This window comes from Caenorhabditis briggsae, assembly GCF_000004555.2.
Source record: "Caenorhabditis briggsae complete genome, chrV, whole genome shotgun sequence".
NCBI classification, from domain to species: domain Eukaryota; kingdom Metazoa; phylum Nematoda; class Chromadorea; order Rhabditida; family Rhabditidae; genus Caenorhabditis; species Caenorhabditis briggsae.
This window is the reverse complement of record NC_013488.2, coordinates 18,129,667-18,148,601: the sequence shown is the minus strand read 5'-3', so window position 1 is coordinate 18,148,601 and position 18,935 is coordinate 18,129,667. Positions and strand designations below refer to the sequence as shown.

The following is an 18,935-nucleotide window of genomic DNA, read 5'->3' as shown; positions in this document are numbered from 1 at the left end:
TAACATCAGATCATTTTCAGGTCAAAAAGTTTGGTGGCCTAGAAAATTCAAAAATTAGGCCACCAGGTCAGATGGCCTAGAAAAATGGTAACGATACAATTATTTACAAGTAATTCCGGCGGTTAATAGCAATTTTTTGTCGATAATTTGTCGACAAATGCCCCCTTCGACAAATTTATCGACAAAAAAAACGACAAATTCATCGACAATTTGTCAACAAAATTTTTTCGATAAATTTGTCGATAAATTACTTTCGACAAACTTACCGATAATTTGTCGACAATTATCGACAAAATTTTATCGTTTTTTATCGACAAATTTATCGATAATTTGTCAGGTAAATTTGTCGGCTCTTTTCTGATTTAGAGGTCCCAAAAAAATTTAGAGGTCCCAAAATAAAATAGAGGTCCCAAAAAAAAATTAGAGGTCCCAAAAAAGTTTAGAGGTCCCAAGAAAAAATAGAGGTCCAAAATACGAAAAACGCGCAGATGTTGGAATAATGTACTAGTATTTGAACTGTGCGAGTAGTTTGAGACAATTCAAATTTTAGTACATTATTCCGGTATCTGTGCATTTTTAAGTTTTGGCCCACTATCTTTTCTTGGGNCCAAGNNNCTTTTTTGGGACCTCTAATTTTTTTTCGGACCTCTATTCTTTTTTGGGACCTCTATTCTTTTTTGGGACCTCTATTCTTTTTTGGGACCTCTATTCTTTTTTGGGACCTCTATTCTTTTTTGGGACCTCTAAACTAGAAAAGAGCCAATTTGTCGACAAAATCGGAAAATCTTTGTCGATAAGGCACGCTGGTTTAGTGTACTCTGAAAATTTCAGACACATTTAAAGAATTCGAGGCAATTTTCCGACATGCTCAAATAGGCGATTTTTTAAGGGGTGGTGGGGCGACTTCTTCCATTCCACGTGGCATATCTTCTCAGGACCAAGTTTTACCAAAAAAGTTGTCTTCTGAGGCGTTGCGTAAATATGCTAATTAGACCTGTATCTAGTACAAAAATTTTACATTTCTGGAAAATCCCAGGGAGAGATATATAGATAGAGAGACGCAGAGAAATAGAAGAATCATACAAAGCTTGGAACTTTTAAAAAGTTTCCAGATGTTCAAAATCAACAAAATGTAAAATAAAACAGGAAAAAATATCAGAACTGGCCAGAAAGATCCTAAAAGAACTATAAAAGATCTTTGGGCAAAATGCCAGAACATAACCAATTATCCCGGCAAGGCAAGATCATAAAACGATCACGATGTTCTAGACCATTCGGCCGCCCCCACCCTCCTGGGAAATAATGGAATCTAATGGAGATGAGAAGATTATAATAAGAAGGTGGAGAGGAAAAGAGATCAAAGAATCTTCAAATCTCTGAGAAAATCCCAGAAATTTATGCATAGTAGTAACCCACTTGACTGCTTTTTATGATTCTGTCTATTTCTCTGCGTTTCTCTCTCTCTCTCTCTTTTTCTCTATCTCCTTGGAATCTTCCAGAAATGTACAATGTTTGTACTAGGAACAGGTCTAATTAGCATATTTACACAACGCCTCAGAAGTCGCTTATTTCAAATGTCCTAAAAAACACACTTCAAATTCTTTCAATTTGTCTGAAATTTTCAGAGTACACTAAACAAAATTAAAACTTTAATTTTGTAGTTGACAACTGTTTTGTAAAATTTGGTCCTGAAGAGATATGCCATGTGGAATGGAAGAAGTCGCCACTTTCCCTTGAAAAATCGCCTATTTGAGAATGTCTGAAAATTGCTTCAAATTTTTGTAATTTGCCTGAAATTTTCAGAATAGACTAAACACAATTAGAGCTTTATTTTTGTAGTTGACAACTTTTCTGAAAAACTTGGTCCTAAGGAGATATGGTACGTAGAAAAGAAGGCGCTTTTTGCCCCCCCCCCCCCCCTTCTTTTATTTTCCGAGAGGCGCTTTTGCAAAAAAGGGGTGGTCTTTTTCTTTTCCACGTGGCATATCTCCTTAGGACTAAATTTTACAGATAAGATGTCAACTACAAAATTGAAGCCCTAGTTTTGTTTAGTAAAATCTGAAAATTTCAGAAAATTTGAAAAAGTTTGAAGCACTTTTCGGTACGTCTGAAATAGGCGATATCTCAAGGGGTGGTGGAGGCTCTCTTCCATACCACGTGGCATATCTCCTCAGGACCTTATTTCACAAAAAAGTTGTCAACTACAAAAATGAAGTGCTAGTTTTGTTTAGTGTACTCTGAAAATTTCAGGCTAATTGAAAAAAAGTTGAAAACACACTTTGGGGCATTTTAAAAAGGCACTTTTTCAAGAAAGGGGGGGGGAGGCAATTTTTGCGCCAAAAAACTGAATGCGTCTTGTAATAAAACTGCCTAGAAACTAGCTAGATAAAATCAAAATCAAAGCCTATCTTGTAGCCTAGAAAAGACGGCTAGAAATAAAATGATCAGATACATTGGAAACCGGATTTTTCTAGAAATTCAGATGGAGTTTTCTAAAATAAAATGTTCTAATTGCGTTTTTTTTCCCTTAGAACACATTGGTTTTCTAAATTGAAATTTTGAAAACCGGTTTTTACACAAAAGATAAAGAAAAAGGGTTCAGGATAGAGGCAAAAAAAAAACAGAAGACGTCAGAATGGTTTTCTGACGTAATTGGGGGAATTTTGGAGTTTGGTCAAGGGGAGAGATACGAGACTAAACTTCAAAAATACATGGTTTGAAGATTCGAAAAATTTAGAGTTAGAAAATGCGAAAAAAATGATAAACATTCATTTTTCTACTAAATAATGAGAATTTCAAATGTTCCAAAAAGTACTTCAACTGTTTTCAATTTGTCTGAAATTTTCAGAGTACACTAAACAAAACTAGCACTTCATTTTTGTAGTTGACAACTTTTTTGTAAAATCAAGTCCAGAGGAGATATGCCACGTGGGAAACGGTTAAGCTTCCATCACCCCTCAAGCATCGTTAATTTCAGATGTTTCGAAAATAATTTCAAAATTACCCAATTTGTCTGAAAGTTTCATAATTCACTAAGCAAAAGTAGAGCTTGCTTTTTGTAGTTGACAACTTTTTTGTAAAATTAGGTGCTGAGGAGATATGTCCGCGGAAAAGGGTCTAGGCCTCCATTACCCCCGAAGCATTCTCAATTTCAGAATGTCTGAAAAACGCTTCAAATTTTTGTAATTCGCCTGAAATTTTCAGAATAGACTAAACACAATTAGAGCTTCATTTTTGTAGTTGACAACTTTTTTGAAAAATGAAGTCCTGAGGAGATGTGCCACGTGGAAAGGAGGTCCCACTTTGGGCCTATTTCAGACGTGGGGGTGGTGGCCCCTTTTCAAAAGAGGGGAGGGGTAGTCTTTTCCACGTGGCATATCTCCTTAGGACTAAATTTTACAGATAAGATGTCAACTACAAAATTGAAGCTCTAGTTTTGTTTAGTACATTGTGAGATTTTCAGACAAATTGAACAAATTTGAAGCACTTTTTGGGACGTCTGAAATAGGCGATATCTCAAGGGGGGGGGGGGGGGGGGGTAGAAGTGGTGGAGGCTCTCTTCCATACCACGTGGCATATCTCCTCAGAACCTTTATTGACAAAAAAGTTGTCAACTACAAAGTTGAAGCTCTAGTCTAGTTTAGTATAGTCTAATGTTTTCAGATAAATTGAATAATTTTGAACCGTTTTTAGGGCAGTTGAAAAAGCCGAATTTCGGGTTTTTAACGATTTTCAAGTCAATTTTGAATAGTTAAACAATAAAATGGAAAAAAGTTTTCAACTGAAAATTTAGAGGAACAGAACGAATGCCTTATTCTTCTTCTATCCAAAAATTTCATCTTTCTGAAGAGATGCGCGGAGGATACCGACGGGTACCAAGGAAAAGATCCTTATCTGAAAATATATATTCCTTCTGTGTCATCGTCCTAAAAGAATCCGGATCTGTTGCGGAGATTCGAAAATAAGATTTTCTAGAAAACTCTATGTAGACAGAAAAAAAGTCGCGTAGGCGTTTGGAATTCTCGTAGACGAAAATCCCCGAAAATCCAGGAATTTCGGGAAAGTTCGAAATTTGGGAATTTAGGATTTTAGAGGTTTCAGATTTTCGGGAATTTCAGGATTTCAGAAATTACAGATTTATAAATAGTCAGATTCAGAAATTTTCAGATTTTGGAAAATTCCAGATTTTGGAAGTTTCAAAATTTGTGAAATTTCAGATTTTTTTCTGAATTTCTGAATTTCTGAATTTCTGAATTTCTGAATTTCTGAATTTCTGAATTTCTGAATTTCTGAATTTCTGAATTTCTGAATTTCTGAATTTCTGAATTTCTGAATTTCTGAATTTCTGAATTTCTGAATTTCTGAATTTCTGAATTTCTGAATTTCTGAATTTCTGAATTTCTGAATTTCTGAATTTCTGAATTTCTGAATTTCTGAATTTCTGAATTTCTGATTTTTGGAAACTCCAAATTTTGGAAATTTCAAATTTTGAAAAATTTCAGATTTTTGGCAAATTTTCAAATTTCCTGAATTTCAAATTTTTTTCTGAATTTCTGAATTTCTGAATTTCTGAATTTCTGAATTTCTGAATTTCTGAATTTCTGAATTTCTGAATTTCTGAATTTCTGAATTTCTGAATTTCTGAATTTCTGAATTTCTGAATTTCTGAATTTCTGAATTTCTGAAACTCCAAATTTTGGAAACTCCAAATTTTGAAAAATTTCAGATTTTTGGCAAATTTTCAAATTTCCTGAATTTCAAATTTTTTTCTGAATTTCTGAATTTCTGAATTTCTGAATTTCTGAATTTCTGAATTTCTGAATTTCTGAATTTCTGAATTTCTGAATTTCTGAATTTCTGAATTTCTGATTTTTGGAAACTCCAAATTTTGGAAATTTCAAATTTTGAAAAATTTCAGATTTTTGGCAAATTTTCAAATTTCCTGAATTTCAAATTTTTTTCTGAATTTCTGAATTTCTGAATTTCTGAATTTCTGAATTTCTGAATTTCTGAATTTCTGAATTTCTGAATTTCTGAATTTCTGAATTTCTGAATTTCTGAATTTCTGAATTTCTGAATTTCTGAATTTCTGAATTTCTGAATTTCTGATTTTTGGAAACTCCAAATTTTGGAAATTTCAAATTTTGAAAAATTTCAGATTTTTGGCAAATTTTCAAATTTCCGGAATTTCAAATTTTTGTAAATTTCAGATTTTCAAAACATTTAAAGGGGGGGGGGACATGAAAAAAATAATGTTCTCGAAATTCCGTTCAAAGATGCCCCTCGAGGAGTTGAAGTTGTGAGGGCGATGATTGAAGGTGCGGCGCCGCTACCGACTGAGCCACGCGGGCAAAGAGAAAGCGCACGCCCGATTGCATACATAAAGGCGAGGACGACAGCTGTACGCAGAGTGACATTAAGCGTTGTACACCGTCACGGTAGAATGCATACTCTAGCTACAAAAATAAAACTACGAAAAATCTCCTGTCCCCTCACCTTTAAAAAATATAAATTCATTCAAAAAAAATTATATATACAAATACATACAAATAAAAACCCGTTATTCACAAAAATTATGAGTTTCAGAAAGAAAAAATTTTGATTTTGAGGTACAATTTTAAATTATAGGAAAATTCAAAAAATTCGAAAAAATTAGAATTTCTCATCTTTTTCATAATAACCTAAATCTTTGATATTTATCGTTGTGGGCAAATTATGTGTAGAAGACGTTGTAGAATCAGTGATTTTCAGCGATTTTCGTCTGAAATTTTCAGATTTTTCAAGGAATTTAGGCCAAAAAACGTTACCTGCAACTTCCGGCAACTTCATCAAAGAAGGACAAGAAGACCGGCAAAACGATGAGTCCATGGATAAGGCCAAATGTGCAAACCAGGACAACAGTCTGAAAAAATCTTGAATTTATGATTTTTGAAATTTAAAAAAAATTTGATTTCTGATATTCTGAAATTCTGAAATTCTGAGATTCTTAGATTCTGAGATTCTCAGATTCTGAAATTCTAAGATTCTGAAATTCTAAAATTCTCAGATTCTCAGATCCTGAAATTCTAAGATTCTGAAATTCTGAAATTCTGAAATTCTCAGATTCTGAAATTCTGAAATTCTGAAATTCTGAGATTATCAGATTCTCAGATTCTCAGATTCTGAAATTCTAAGATTCTGAAATTCTGAAATTCTGAGATCCTCAGATTCTGAGATTCAGTGATTCTGATATTCTGAGATTCTGATATTCTGAGATTCGGTGATTCTGAAATTCTGAGATTATATTTTAAGAAAATTAGCTCCGCCCACTTTTTGGTGATTCTTTTTTTCGGAAAGTATAGCATGATTATAGTCATTTTGAAGCTGAGAACACGCTGAGAGTGAAAATTAAGGTTTTGAAAAATTTTGTTGACAGTCAATATGCAGATACGATAGAGGTTCGAAATACTGTATTTTTTTTTGTTGAAAATTTTCAATTTTAATTTTTTTTCAGAAAATATAACTTTTTTTGACCCGAATTATTCAAAAAAAGTTTATAGAAAATCAACGAAACAAAAATTGTAGAGATACGGACCATACGGTAGGTTCACAAACAAATTTTAAAATTTTTTTTTGTTGTTGGAATTTTTAAAAAATGTTACCGTATCTGCATTTTGACTGTCAAAAATGTTCTAAAACTTTGATTTTCTATCTCAGCGCGCTTTCAGCTTTGAAATGAGTATAATCATGCCATACTTTTCGAAAAAAAATTTTGCCCATCTCTTGCCCAATCGCTTACCTTCAAAAACACCAAACCCAAATAGCTTGGAGCAATCACAATCGGGCTCATCGCAATCATTGTCGACAATCCTCCTTGAAGAGTTGGCCAGCCGATATGAGTGAAGACATGCTCCAACTTCTGCCTTGCCGTTGGCTGATCCACCTGATAATAGTGATAACTGATATGCGCACTGATATCCACAGAAAATCCAATTGACATGAGCAATGAGGCGGTGGACACCGGGTCCATGCCAACACCCCAAAGGGATAGGAATCCAAAAACTCCAAAATTCACAGAGAAAAGAGCAAAAACGGCAGAGCAAATGGAGACCAAATCAGGGACAAAGAGGAGGAATGTCAGACCCATACAAATGACTTCCGAGATTACTGTATTCCAAATGTTGTCCACCATGTCAACGGTTTGGTCCACGAAGTTGGAGCGTTCCGTGTAGGGGTAGACTTCGAGTTGAGGGTAGTTGGCGGCGATTCTTCTGGAATACAGTACTTTAAGGGTCTTTTTTCAAAAGATGAGATTTTCTAAAATGAATTCCCCAGGCGAATTCCGACATTTTGATACCCATATTGCCTATGTTTGGTGAAATTTTAAATTTGCCCATGAGATGGACAAGGGATGGGCAAAAATTAAAAATCGAAAATTTTTAATTTTCTTCAATTTTTAGAGCTGAAGATGAAATTGCCAGGCGATTTGAAACATTTTGATATCCATCAGGCTTGGTCGGTATCGGATAATCGAGTTCTCGATTTTTCCGATTTTCCGATTTTTTTCGGAAAATTTTTTCCGTCGGAAATTTTTCCGAAAAAAATCGGAAAATTTTTTCTCGAAATAATCATGCTGCGTTCAAAGTGAAGAGGAAATCTCTACTTTGTATAGTTGAAACGGGTGCAACAGTAACCCAAGCGCGGCGAGACCCGCAATCGGTGTCGATTTACGGGGTCGATTAAGGTGAATTTTTTTAAATTAATTTTTTTTGAATGAAAACATACTTTAATCAGGGTTTTCATTACTTTTTCAACATTTTTTTCGGTTTATACTGTTCTTAATAGACTTCTTTTATTTTTCAGTGATTTTTTACCTTCTCTCACTGAAAACACTTGGTTTTTTTCAGACTTTAGGTCATCAAAAGTTTTTCTTAAAATTGTTGGTTTTGCAGTGAGTAACTTTGTCTGAATTTAACGAAATTTTCAGACTAAACATGGGAAAATACTCAGCGGTATTGACAAATCTGGCGGATGGAAGGAAAAAGTGTAATATTTGCAACCGATTCTTCAACAAGCAGAAAGACTCCGGCACAAATTTATTGTTTTCCATTTCATTTTTGTGCTTTTTGTTGTTTTTGTTGTTTTTGTCAAATAAACTGGTAATTTTTGACTAATTGAAATTCGAGAAAATTCGAGAATTCGATTTTCCGAAAAAAAAAGTCGAGAAAAAATTCGAGAATACGATTTTCCGAATTTGTTTTTCCGAACAAGCCTGATATCCATATTGCCATAATTCGACAAAAGTCGAAGAATGAGCAAGGGATGGGCAAGAGGTAAACATATGACGGACAAAGACGTCTAACTTGCGCAAAACGGGATTTTGATATTTTTTTAAAAGCTAGAAATGAAATTGCTAGGTAATTTGCCGCATTTTGAGACCCATTATGCCCCGATTTCATGGAATTCGAAGTATGGACAAGGTATGGGCAAGGGATAGGCAAATTTTCAAAATTTCCAACCTGGTCATGTTTAAACTCATTTTGAAGCTCTATAGTTGTAAAACCCAAAAATATACGTTTCACAAATTATGGACCGATTCTGAATACGGTAGATTTTAGCTTGGCAAAGAATGGGCAAGGGATGGGCAAAAAATTAAAAATCAAAATGTTTCTATGTTTATAGCTGAAAATAGATTCTCCAGGTAATTTGCGACATTTTGATTCCAAAAATGCCCTAATTTGAGGAAATTCGAAGTATGGGCAAGTGATGGGCAAGGAATGGGCAAAATGTTCAAAATTTCTAATCTAGTCGTGTTTATACTCATTTTGAAGCGTTGAGTGCACAAAATTCAAAACTTTTAATAATTTGGAAATTGGACTAAATTGAGCCGAGTTATGGTAATTTTACCAAATTTTGGGCACAGGATGGGCTTAAGAGATAGACAAGAAAACAAAAAGTTTCGCGAACCTGAAAATTTACAATTTTCGTCGTTGCACAGCTTATTTGGATGGTACTTTGCCAGAAAGTAGAAGAAAATCGAGCTTTTAACGATTTTTTTTTCATTTTTGCCCATTCCTTGCCCATCCCTTGCCCATACTCCAAATTGAACCAAACCTAGTCAATATGGGTATCATATTTCTCAAATCAAATGTCAAATTTGAATATAATGATAGATTTCGCACATTTTGATATCCATATTGCCCCAATTCGATGAAATTAGAAGCATGGGCAAGGGATAGGCAAGGAATGGGCAATTTTCAAGTTGAACCAAACCTAGACAATATGGGTATCAAAATTTTGTAAATCAAATTTCAAATCGAACAGTAATATTTTTGCAGACCTTACCTCCAATCCTGGACCACTGGGTACATTTCATTGTACTTTACCACTGTAGTGAATCCAGTTGTAAAAATGAAGCTGTTCAAACATTTCGGCGAATTCTGTTCGCAATCTTTTTCGGAAATTCTTATCATTGGCTTAAAATGAGATTCCGCATTCAAAAAGTTGGGCAAATCCGTATAGGTGAAATTTGCAGGTTTTCGGATTTTAGTGGAATTTCCTGATTCTTCGAAATCTTCTTCAGAATCGTCATAGAACGCCAAAAAGTCGAGGTAGGAGTCTAGCCAACAAATGGTGCTCTCCTTGCCGTAGCTGAATTTCGCCGATTCGAAATCCTTAATCAAATTCTGGAGATTCTGAAGGCCGCGTGGATTCCTTAGGTCCCCTGGATTTTTGACCAAAATTGCTACCGATTGCATTTCTTTCAAAATTTGATCCCCGGCGCGTTTGAATTTGACGATTCGAGAATTTGGGTCCGCCATTTTTTGAATGGTCAAGTCGGTTTCCATGGTGAAGATACCGTAAACCGATAGGTACCAATAACCGAGAAGAATGGAAATTGTTAAGATTCGCATCCAGTTGGTTTCGATTATTGCTGAAAATTAGAATCTTGAGTTGGACACAAAATTTGGGAAATTTTGATACCCATAATGCCTAGGTTTGGGGAAATTTGGGCATGGGCAAGGAATGGGCAAAAATTTCAAAATTTCAAATCTAATCGTGTTTATACTCATTTCAAAGCTCTTGATGTACGAAATTTAAAACTTTTTAAATTTTCAAGATAGGACCAAAAATAGCTGAGTTATGGCAATTTTTGTGATTTTGATCCCAAAAATTCGAAATTCCAATTTTTCAAAAAGTTTCAAATCTAGTCAAGTTTATACTCATTTTAATGCTCTAAGCTTGTTGGACACGAAAATTTATGTTTCATAAATTTTGGACTCAATCTGAATGAGTTACGACCTGCGTTTGAGGAAATTTGGAGCATGGGCAAGGGATGGGCAAAAACTAAAATGTCGAAAATTTTGTTTTTTGCCCGAAAATAGATTTTCCATGCAATTAGAAACATTTTGATACCCATATTGCACGGGTTTGATGAAATTGGGAGCATGGGCAAGGGATGGGCAAGGAATGGGCAAAAACAATAATTTCAAAATCTCACAACTTGCATTTTCGTCATTTTTACTAAAATTCTCAAATAGTTTGAGTCATTCAAAGCATCTGTATATTCCTTGAACTTGGTGAAAATCAAAGATATGGGCAAGAGATGGGCAAGGAATGGGCAATTTTCAAATTGAGCCAAACCTGGACAGTATGGGTATCAAAATTTAAATTCAACAAAAATATTTTTAAACCTCTTACCTGCCAATTTATGCCACATCCTCTCCGACCATACTGACAAGTGTCCAATAAATTCCCATGTTTTTTCTTCCTCCATCTTGCCCAACTTCTTGTACTCCTTTGGAGCAGTTATAGCAATAATTGCCGGAAAAATGACCAATTGGTAAATATAGCATACAACACTAGCGACGGATGAGTAGATTGCAAAAGTCTGAAAATTTAAACATTGGGCAAGGGATGGGCAAAAATCAAAATTGTCAAAAATTGCAATTTGGGACCAAAAATGGAATTGCCAGGTTATTTGCATTAATCTGATACCCATAGTACCCAGGTTTGGTGACATTCGAACATTGGGCATGATGTGGGCAAAAGATGGGCAAAAGCCAAAAATGTCAAAAATCACAATTTGAGCTCAGAAATAGAGTCACTAGGTAATTTGCAACATTTTGACACCCATTTCGCCCAGACTGTCCCAAACGGAAGTTGTGGGCAAGGGTTGGGCAAGGGGCGGGCCAAAAGCAAATTTGATGAAAATCACAATTTGAGCTCAAAAATAGGGTCTCCAGGTGATTTGAAACATTTTGATACCCATAATGCCCTTATCTGAAAAACTCGATGTGTGGGCAAGGGATGGGCAAGGTATGGGCAAAAATGTTTGAAATTAAAACCTAGTCGTTTTTATACTCATTTTGAAGCTCTAAACTTGTAAAACCCAAAAATGTAAGTTTCACAAATTTTGAACCCAATCTGAATGAGATACGGAAAATTGCCCATCCTTTGCCCATTTCACAAATTTTCAAAAAAAAACACCTGAAGAACCGGGGTCGTGGAAAGGACACCATTTCCAAACGAGACCAAGTTGGTGATTGTGGTTACGGTCATTGAGCATCCGGCATCTTGTACCGTAAGGGCAAGTCGCTCAGGAATGTCGAAATTCTTGTCCGATCTATGCCATGCGGCCAAAATGATAAAAACGTCGTCGATTCCGATGGCAATGACCAGGAATAGGGTGGAAACTATGATACTTTGAAAAGCAAGTCCGGTTGCCGAAACCATGCCTACTGTAGTTAATCCTGAGAGAACTGGAATCAATGCTCCAAGGCAGGCTTCGAGGGGTTTGGATTCGCTTCGACGGTATCTGAAAATGGGCAAAAATTACTTTTCAAGCTTAAAAATAGAATCTCTAGGTGATTTGAAAAATTTTGATACCCATATTTCCTAGGATTGGTGAAATTTGAACATTGGGCAAGTGTTGGGCAAGGGATGGGCAGAAAGCGAAAATTAGAAAATTCAAATTTTGGCCTAAAAAATAGAGTCTCTGCGTGATTTGGAAGGTTTTGATACCCATATTGCCTAGGTTTGGTGAAATTTGCAGCATGGGCAAGGGATGGGCAAAAACTTTGATATTTCTAACCTAGTCGTGTTTATACTCATTTTGAAGCGTTAAATGCACAAAATTCAAAACTTTAAAAAAAATTGGAATAGTACTAAATTGAGCCGAGTTATGGTCATTTTACCAAGTTTTGGGCAAATGATGGGCAAGAGATGGGCAAAAAAACAAAAAGTGTCGCAAAACTGAAAACTTAGAATTTTCGTCATTTTAACTGAAATCTTCAAATAGCTTGAGTCATTTAATTGTTCCTATATTCTCTAAACTTGGCGATATTGGAAGATATGGGCAAGGGATGGGCAAAAAGTGCAGAAAAGTGCAGATGTCGAAAAATCGAGTTTTTGAAGTTTAGAGCCTTCAAAATTTGGAACGAAATTTGAGTTCTTAAGAGAATAATTCATTTTTGCCATTTTTTGCTCACCCCCTTGGGCAAGGAATGGGCAGTTTTCAAATTTTACGGATTCTAGGCGATATGGGTATCAAAATTTCGCAAATCAAATTTTAAATTCAACTATAATAATTTCGAAGCCCTCACTTTCAAAAAATGACGTTTTCATTTCTTGCCCATCACTTGCCCATCTCATGGGCAATTTTCAAGTTGAACGAAACCTAGGCAATATGGGTATCAAAATTCCACAAATAAAATTTCAAATTCAACTATAATATTTTCAAACCCCTTACCTCAACGAACAAACGACCAAAAATGCGCAAAGAATCGCCAGAGCCACTGATAACCATGGTGCCGTCTCCGTGCCCAACCTTCTGACCTCCTTGGCCACCAAATTGTCACTGGCAACTTGCCCAGCGATTAAATGGTATTTTCCAGAGTCATAAACCAGTTTTACGACCTCATCTTCAAAATCTAGCATTGGTTGAAGGGCTGGGCTCGTTAGGTAGAATCTTAAAATCACAGAAGTGAATGATAGGATTTGCCGATCCTCTGCCCTTGTCTTGACCCCATAGATGTTATTGGCCAAGAGCATTTGATGGCCAAGAATTTGGGTGGTTGGGTAGGTGAGCTGAAAATTCATTTTTGGCAAATTTGAATTTTTGGGATTAAAATACCAACTTTTGATAAAATTACCATAACTCAACTAATTTTGCTCCAATCTTAAAAATTCAAAAATTAATTTTTTTTGTAGGTTTAGAGCTTCAAAACGAATATAAACATGACTAGATTTGAAATTCCAAATATTTTGAAAAATCGGATGAAAAATTTCAAATTTTTGGGATCAAAATCACAAATATCTTAAAAATCGTCATAACTCAGCTAATCTCGCTTCAATTTTAAAAATTCAAAAAGTACTGTATTTTGTAGATTTAGAGCTTTAAAATGAATATAAACATGGCTAGGTTTGAAATCTCAATTTTTCAGAAAATTTGTGATTTTGAATTTTTTGGGATCAAAATCACACAATTCGTAAAAATTACCATAACTCGACTAATTTTGGTCCAATCTTAAAAATTTGAAAAATACCGTATTTTTTAGGTTCAGAGCTTTAAAATGACTATAAACATGAGTGGATTTGAAATTTCAAATTTTTTGAAAATTAGGGATTTTGTAATTTTTTGGAATCAAAATCACAAAAAGCTGGTTGGATATCATTGGAGCGCATTTACTCGAAAATTTCTGAGATAAATCATATTGCCTTTTATTTTATCTGAAAGCCCGGTTAATTTTACACATTTTAAGCTAAAAATCAATAGAAAATCTAGAAAATTGACAAAGTTACAAAATTTTGAAAAATTGAAAAAAAAAATGTTTTTCAAAAAAAAAACTTTTTGCCCATACCTCAAAAGAGTCCGTAGAATTTGTCTCAAAAATGTCCATCATGGCAAAAAATGCGTCGTTTTTCTCACAGTACGGTTCACACATATCCCCGTACGTCTGCGATTTGCCGTTTGTAGTTACAGTAAGATTTTGGACGATTTCTTTGGAAATTCCCAATAGCTGATGACGATAGGCTGGTCGAAGAAGGCTTCCATTGTCCGAGGCTTGGAATAGGACCTAAAAATTTTGGTATTTTTTGAAAGAGAAAAAATTGGGGATTCTAGGAAAAAAAGAATTTTTTCAAAGTGTTGAAAATTGAAGGAGATATGGACATTTGAAAATTTTATGAAAAAATTTTTGAAAAATTTTTTTTCTCATCTACAAAAACTACAAACTACAAATGTGTTCTTTTTATTTCTTATCACTGATATAATTGATATACTAACACATAGCATGTTTAAAGGATCATACACTGCTTTTTCCTTCTTTTACTAATTTTCTTTTTTCGGTGACGTCAGAATGATCGGAGATCTTCTGATAAGATGATAAGAGTAGCTGTCTAGGGGATACTGTAAAAAAATAAATATAGAAAAAATACCATTTTTGAAAAAAAATTCAAACAAATTCAAAAAAAAATTTTTGGGATCAAAATCCCAAAAATTGGTAAAACCTTCATAACTCGGCTAATTTTTGTCCAATCTCAAAAATTTTGAAAGTACTGTATTTTGTAGGTTAAGAGCTTCAAAATGAATACAAGCATGACTGGGTTTGAAAATTCAATTTTTTGAAAAATCGTGATTTTGTGAATTTAGGCTCAAAATCACTAAAATTGTTAAAAACGTCATAACTCGGCAAAATTTGCTCCAATTTCGAAAATTCAAAAAGTACTGTATTTTGTAGGGTAAGAGCTTTAAAATGAGTATAAACATGACTTGGTTTGAACTTTTAAGTTTTTCAAAAATTGGGATTTTGAAACTTTTGGGATCAAAATCACCAAAATTGGTAAAAACCCAATAACTCGGTTCATTTTGTACTAATCTCAAAAACTCAAAAAATGCCAATTTTTGTAGATTTAGAGCTTCAAAATAAGTATAAACATGACTCAGTTTGAAAATTTTTGAAAAAATCGTGTATTGTGAATTTGGGATCAAAATCACTGAAATCGTTAAAATCGTTATAACTAGGCAAATTTTGGTCCAATCTCGAAAACTTAAAACACAGTGAATTTAATACATTTAGCGCTTCAAATGAAGTATAAACATGTCTAGGTTCAAAATTTCAAAATTTTTTGAAATCAAGATTTTCAAATTTTTGGGATCAAAATCACCAAAATTGGTAAAAACCCCTATAACTCGGCTAATTTCGCTCCAATCTTAAAAATTCAAAAAGTACTGTATTTTGTAGGATAAGAGCTTCAAAATGAGTATAAACATGACTAGATTTGAAATTTTCAATTTTTTGCCCACCTCTTGCCCATCTCATGGGCAAATTTCAAACTTAACGAAACCTAGGCAATATGGGTACCAAAATGTTTCAAATTTTATAAAAACTTCAAAATTAATATAAACACGATTAGATTTGAAATTTGAAATACTTTGAAATTTCGTGATTTTCAAATTTTTGGGGATCAAAACCCCAAAAATTGGTAAAACCTTCATAACTCGGCTAATTTTGCCCCAATCTTGAAAATTCAAAAAGTACTGTATTTAGTATGTTTAGAGCTTCAAAATGAGTATAAACATGACTAGATTTGAAACCTTCAATTTTTGCCCATCCCTTGCCCACCTGATGGGCAAATTTCAAACTTAACGAATCCTAGGCAATATGGGTATCGAAATGTCGGAAATCGCCTGCAGAATTTATTTTTGAAACTTAAATTCTCTGAAAATTGATCGTTATCCAAAACAAGTGTAAATTTTTCAAAAAATTGGGATTTTGAAAAATTTTGGGATTCAAAAAAAAAAATTTTTCCAATTTTTTTTTCCCAAATTTTGACCTCAACAGTTTTTTCTAGTGTTTTCTGTCTCAAGTACAACTTCTTCTCCTATCAATCACCCTGTCTCTAAGAACCAGTTTTCGCTGGTCACTTTTTCTTTTTTGTCACCTCAAAAAAAAAAGTATTTTGTAGTTTTTGTAGTCTTTGTAGTCCCATACCTCAATCATGTGAAGTGTCCCATTTTGTCTCAAAAAATCGAAAAACATGGCGCCCTCGGTGTGACTGGGCGAGTCATGAGCGGTGAATGTCACACGGGCGTTGTTGATCTGAAAAATTCAATTTTTGGATTTTTTCGAAAAAAATTAAATGACGTCATTTGTCTTTTTTTAATCTCAAGAACTTTGAATGTTTGTACTTTGGAAAACGATGAAAAAAAATTTTTTAATTAATTTAATTTAAAAAACAACAAAAACAAAAAAAATTCTTTTTGAACTTTTGGGATCAACATCACCAAAATCTTCATAACTCGGTTGGTTTTGGTCCAATCTCGAAAATTCAAAAAGTACTGTATTTGGTAGGTTTAGAGCTTTAAAATGAGTATAAACATAACCAGACTTGAAACTTCAAATTTTTTGAAAAATCGGGATTTTCAAATTTTTGGGATCAAAATTACCAAAATCGTCAAAAACGTCGTAACTCGGTTAATTTTAGTCCAATCTCAAATATTTAAACAGTACTGTATTTCGTAGGTTTAGAGCTTCAATAAATATAAACACGGCTAGATTTGAAATTTCAAATTTTTTGGATCAAAGTCCCAAAACTTGGTGAAATGGTCTCGGCTAAACTCGGCTAATTTTGGTTCAATCTGGAAAATTCAAAAAGTACTAAGTTTTTCTAATCAAGAACTGCGAAATAAGTATAAACATGGCTATGTTTGAAACTTTCAACAAAAAAATTCTTTAAAAAATTTTCGAAAAAAAAATTTTTTTGAAGTTTTTTCAAAAATTACCGTATCTATTTTTTTTTTATTCAAAATATAATTTTCAGTTTTTTCATGTCAAGAGCTTCAAAACGAGTATAAACAAGCTTATATTTTGAGAAAATCAGAATTTCAAAAATTTTGGGTCCAACAACGAAAAAACGTTTTTTCTTCGAAATTTCAATCCAAGGAAAAACATAGTTATGTTTATACTCATTTTGAAGCTCGAAATCTACAAAATTTGAAACTTTTTGAATTTCTAAAATTGAACCAATACTAATTGAGTTATGGCGATTTTAACGATTTTGGTGATTTTGATCCAAAAATTCAAAATTTTGAATTTTTCAAAAAATTAGAAATTTCAAACCTAGTCATGTTTACAGTTATTTTAAAGCTCTAAATCTACAAAACTTATTACTTCTTGAATTTTTAAGATTGGACCAAAACTAGTCAAGTTATGGCGATTTTACCAAAATGTGTGATTTTGATCCCAAAATTTTCAAATTTTTTGGATTTTTTTAAAAGTTAAAATCTTGTCATATTTATATTTAATTTGAAGCTCTAAACCTACAAAATTTAATACTTTTTGAATTTTCAAGATTGGACCAAAATTAGCCGAGTTATGGAGATTTTACATTTAAAATTTGTGATTTTATCCCAAAAATTCGAAAAATTTCAAATCTAGTCATGTTTATACTCATTTTAAAGCTCTATATCTGAGAAATTAGAATCTTTTTAAACTTTTAAAATTGGACCAAAACTAACCGAGTTATGGTCATTTTCACACCATTTTCGTGATTTTTGGCTTACCTGATGAAATCTCAAAAATCCCAAACACGAAACGGCGGTGATTAATAGCAAGAACCCAATACACTTCCTTGGATGCGTCCCAATGAAAAATCCAAATTTATAGAAAAATTTTCGCATATGAACCTCATATTTGGCGGTGGGTAGCCGCATTTTAGCTGAAAAAATCAGATTTTGGCTGAAAAAAAAATGGGCAAGATAAGGGCAAGAATAGGTCAAGTTTAAAGTCCATATAATAGAATTAGTACAAAATCAAAAAAATCAATTTTTTCCAAAAAGTCCAAAAAACCATCCTAATCTTCAAAGATTCGTCCCAGTTTTTATGTCGGATAGTGGGCGGAGCCTAGAGTGATAAGGACACAAAATAGAACACACAGTCACACGCCGTCGCTTCAGAAGATGATTTGGACTATCCGTAGGCTAGAGATCTTGTAGTGTGTGTTATGAAATTTTTTGGTCACATGACAATTTTTGAAGTGTTTTTATGAATTTAGGAACAAGAAACTTAATTGGAAATTACATTTAAAAAATACCGGAGTGTTTCAGTATCATTTTAAGCCTAAAATCACAAAAATCGGATGGAAATTTAGAAAGTTAGAGTTTTTAAAAGTATATGAACTTGAATTTTTTCGATCCGAAAAAATTAAAATCTACCGTAACCCATTCAAATTGGGTCCAAAATTTGTGAAACTTTAATTTTTGTGTTTAGAAAGTCTGTAGCTTCAAAATGAATATAAACATGACTTTGGAAAATTTTGAAAAATCCAAAAAATTTGAAAATTTTGAGATCAAAAATCAGGGAATTCGTAAAAAACGCCATAACTCGGCTAATTTTGGTCCAATCTGGAAAATTCAAAAAGTACTGTATTTGGTAGGTTTAGAGCTTTCAAATGAGTATAAACATGACTAGATTTGAACTTTTAAAAAAATCCAAAAATTTTGAAAATTTTGGGATCAAAATCACACATTTTGGTAAAATCGCCATAACTCGGTTAGTTTTGGTCCAATTTTAAAAGTTTAAAGAGATTCTAATTTCTCAGATTTAGAGCTTTAAAATGAGTATAAACATGACTAGATTCGAAATTTTTCGAATCTTTCGAAATTTTTCGAATATTTCGGATCAAATCACAAATTTTTGGTAAAATCGCTATAACTCGGCTAGTTTTGGTCCAATCTTGAAAATTTAAACAGTATTCAATTTTGTAGGTTTAGAGCTTCAAAATAAATATAAACATGACTAGGTTTGAAATTTCAAATTTTTTGAAAAATTCAAATTTTTGAATTTTTGGATCAAAATCACCACAATCGTTAAAACTCCCATAACTCGGTTAATTTTGGTCCAATTTCAAAAATTCAAAAAGTAATAAATTTTGAAGGTTCAGAGCTTTAAAAT

At 33.3% G+C, this 18,935-nt stretch overlaps 1 protein-coding gene across 1 annotated transcript; it reads right to left on the bottom strand.

The window, feature by feature from the left end:
* Nucleotides 1-5,652: 5,652 nt before the first annotated feature.
* Nucleotides 5,653-17,695, bottom strand: Cbr-ptr-22 (the record flags this gene model as incomplete). The annotated part of the gene is made up of 10 exons (XM_045238530.1): nucleotides 5,653-5,902; nucleotides 6,642-6,646; nucleotides 6,779-7,250; nucleotides 9,325-9,913; nucleotides 10,681-10,870; nucleotides 11,470-11,797; nucleotides 12,731-13,068; nucleotides 13,842-14,057; nucleotides 15,975-16,082; nucleotides 17,546-17,695. 10 exons carry the CDS (start codon nucleotides 17,693-17,695, stop codon nucleotides 5,653-5,655), a joined length of 2,646 nt encoding a protein of 881 aa, XP_045097009.1.
* Between the last annotated feature and the right edge of the window lie 1,240 nt (nucleotides 17,696-18,935).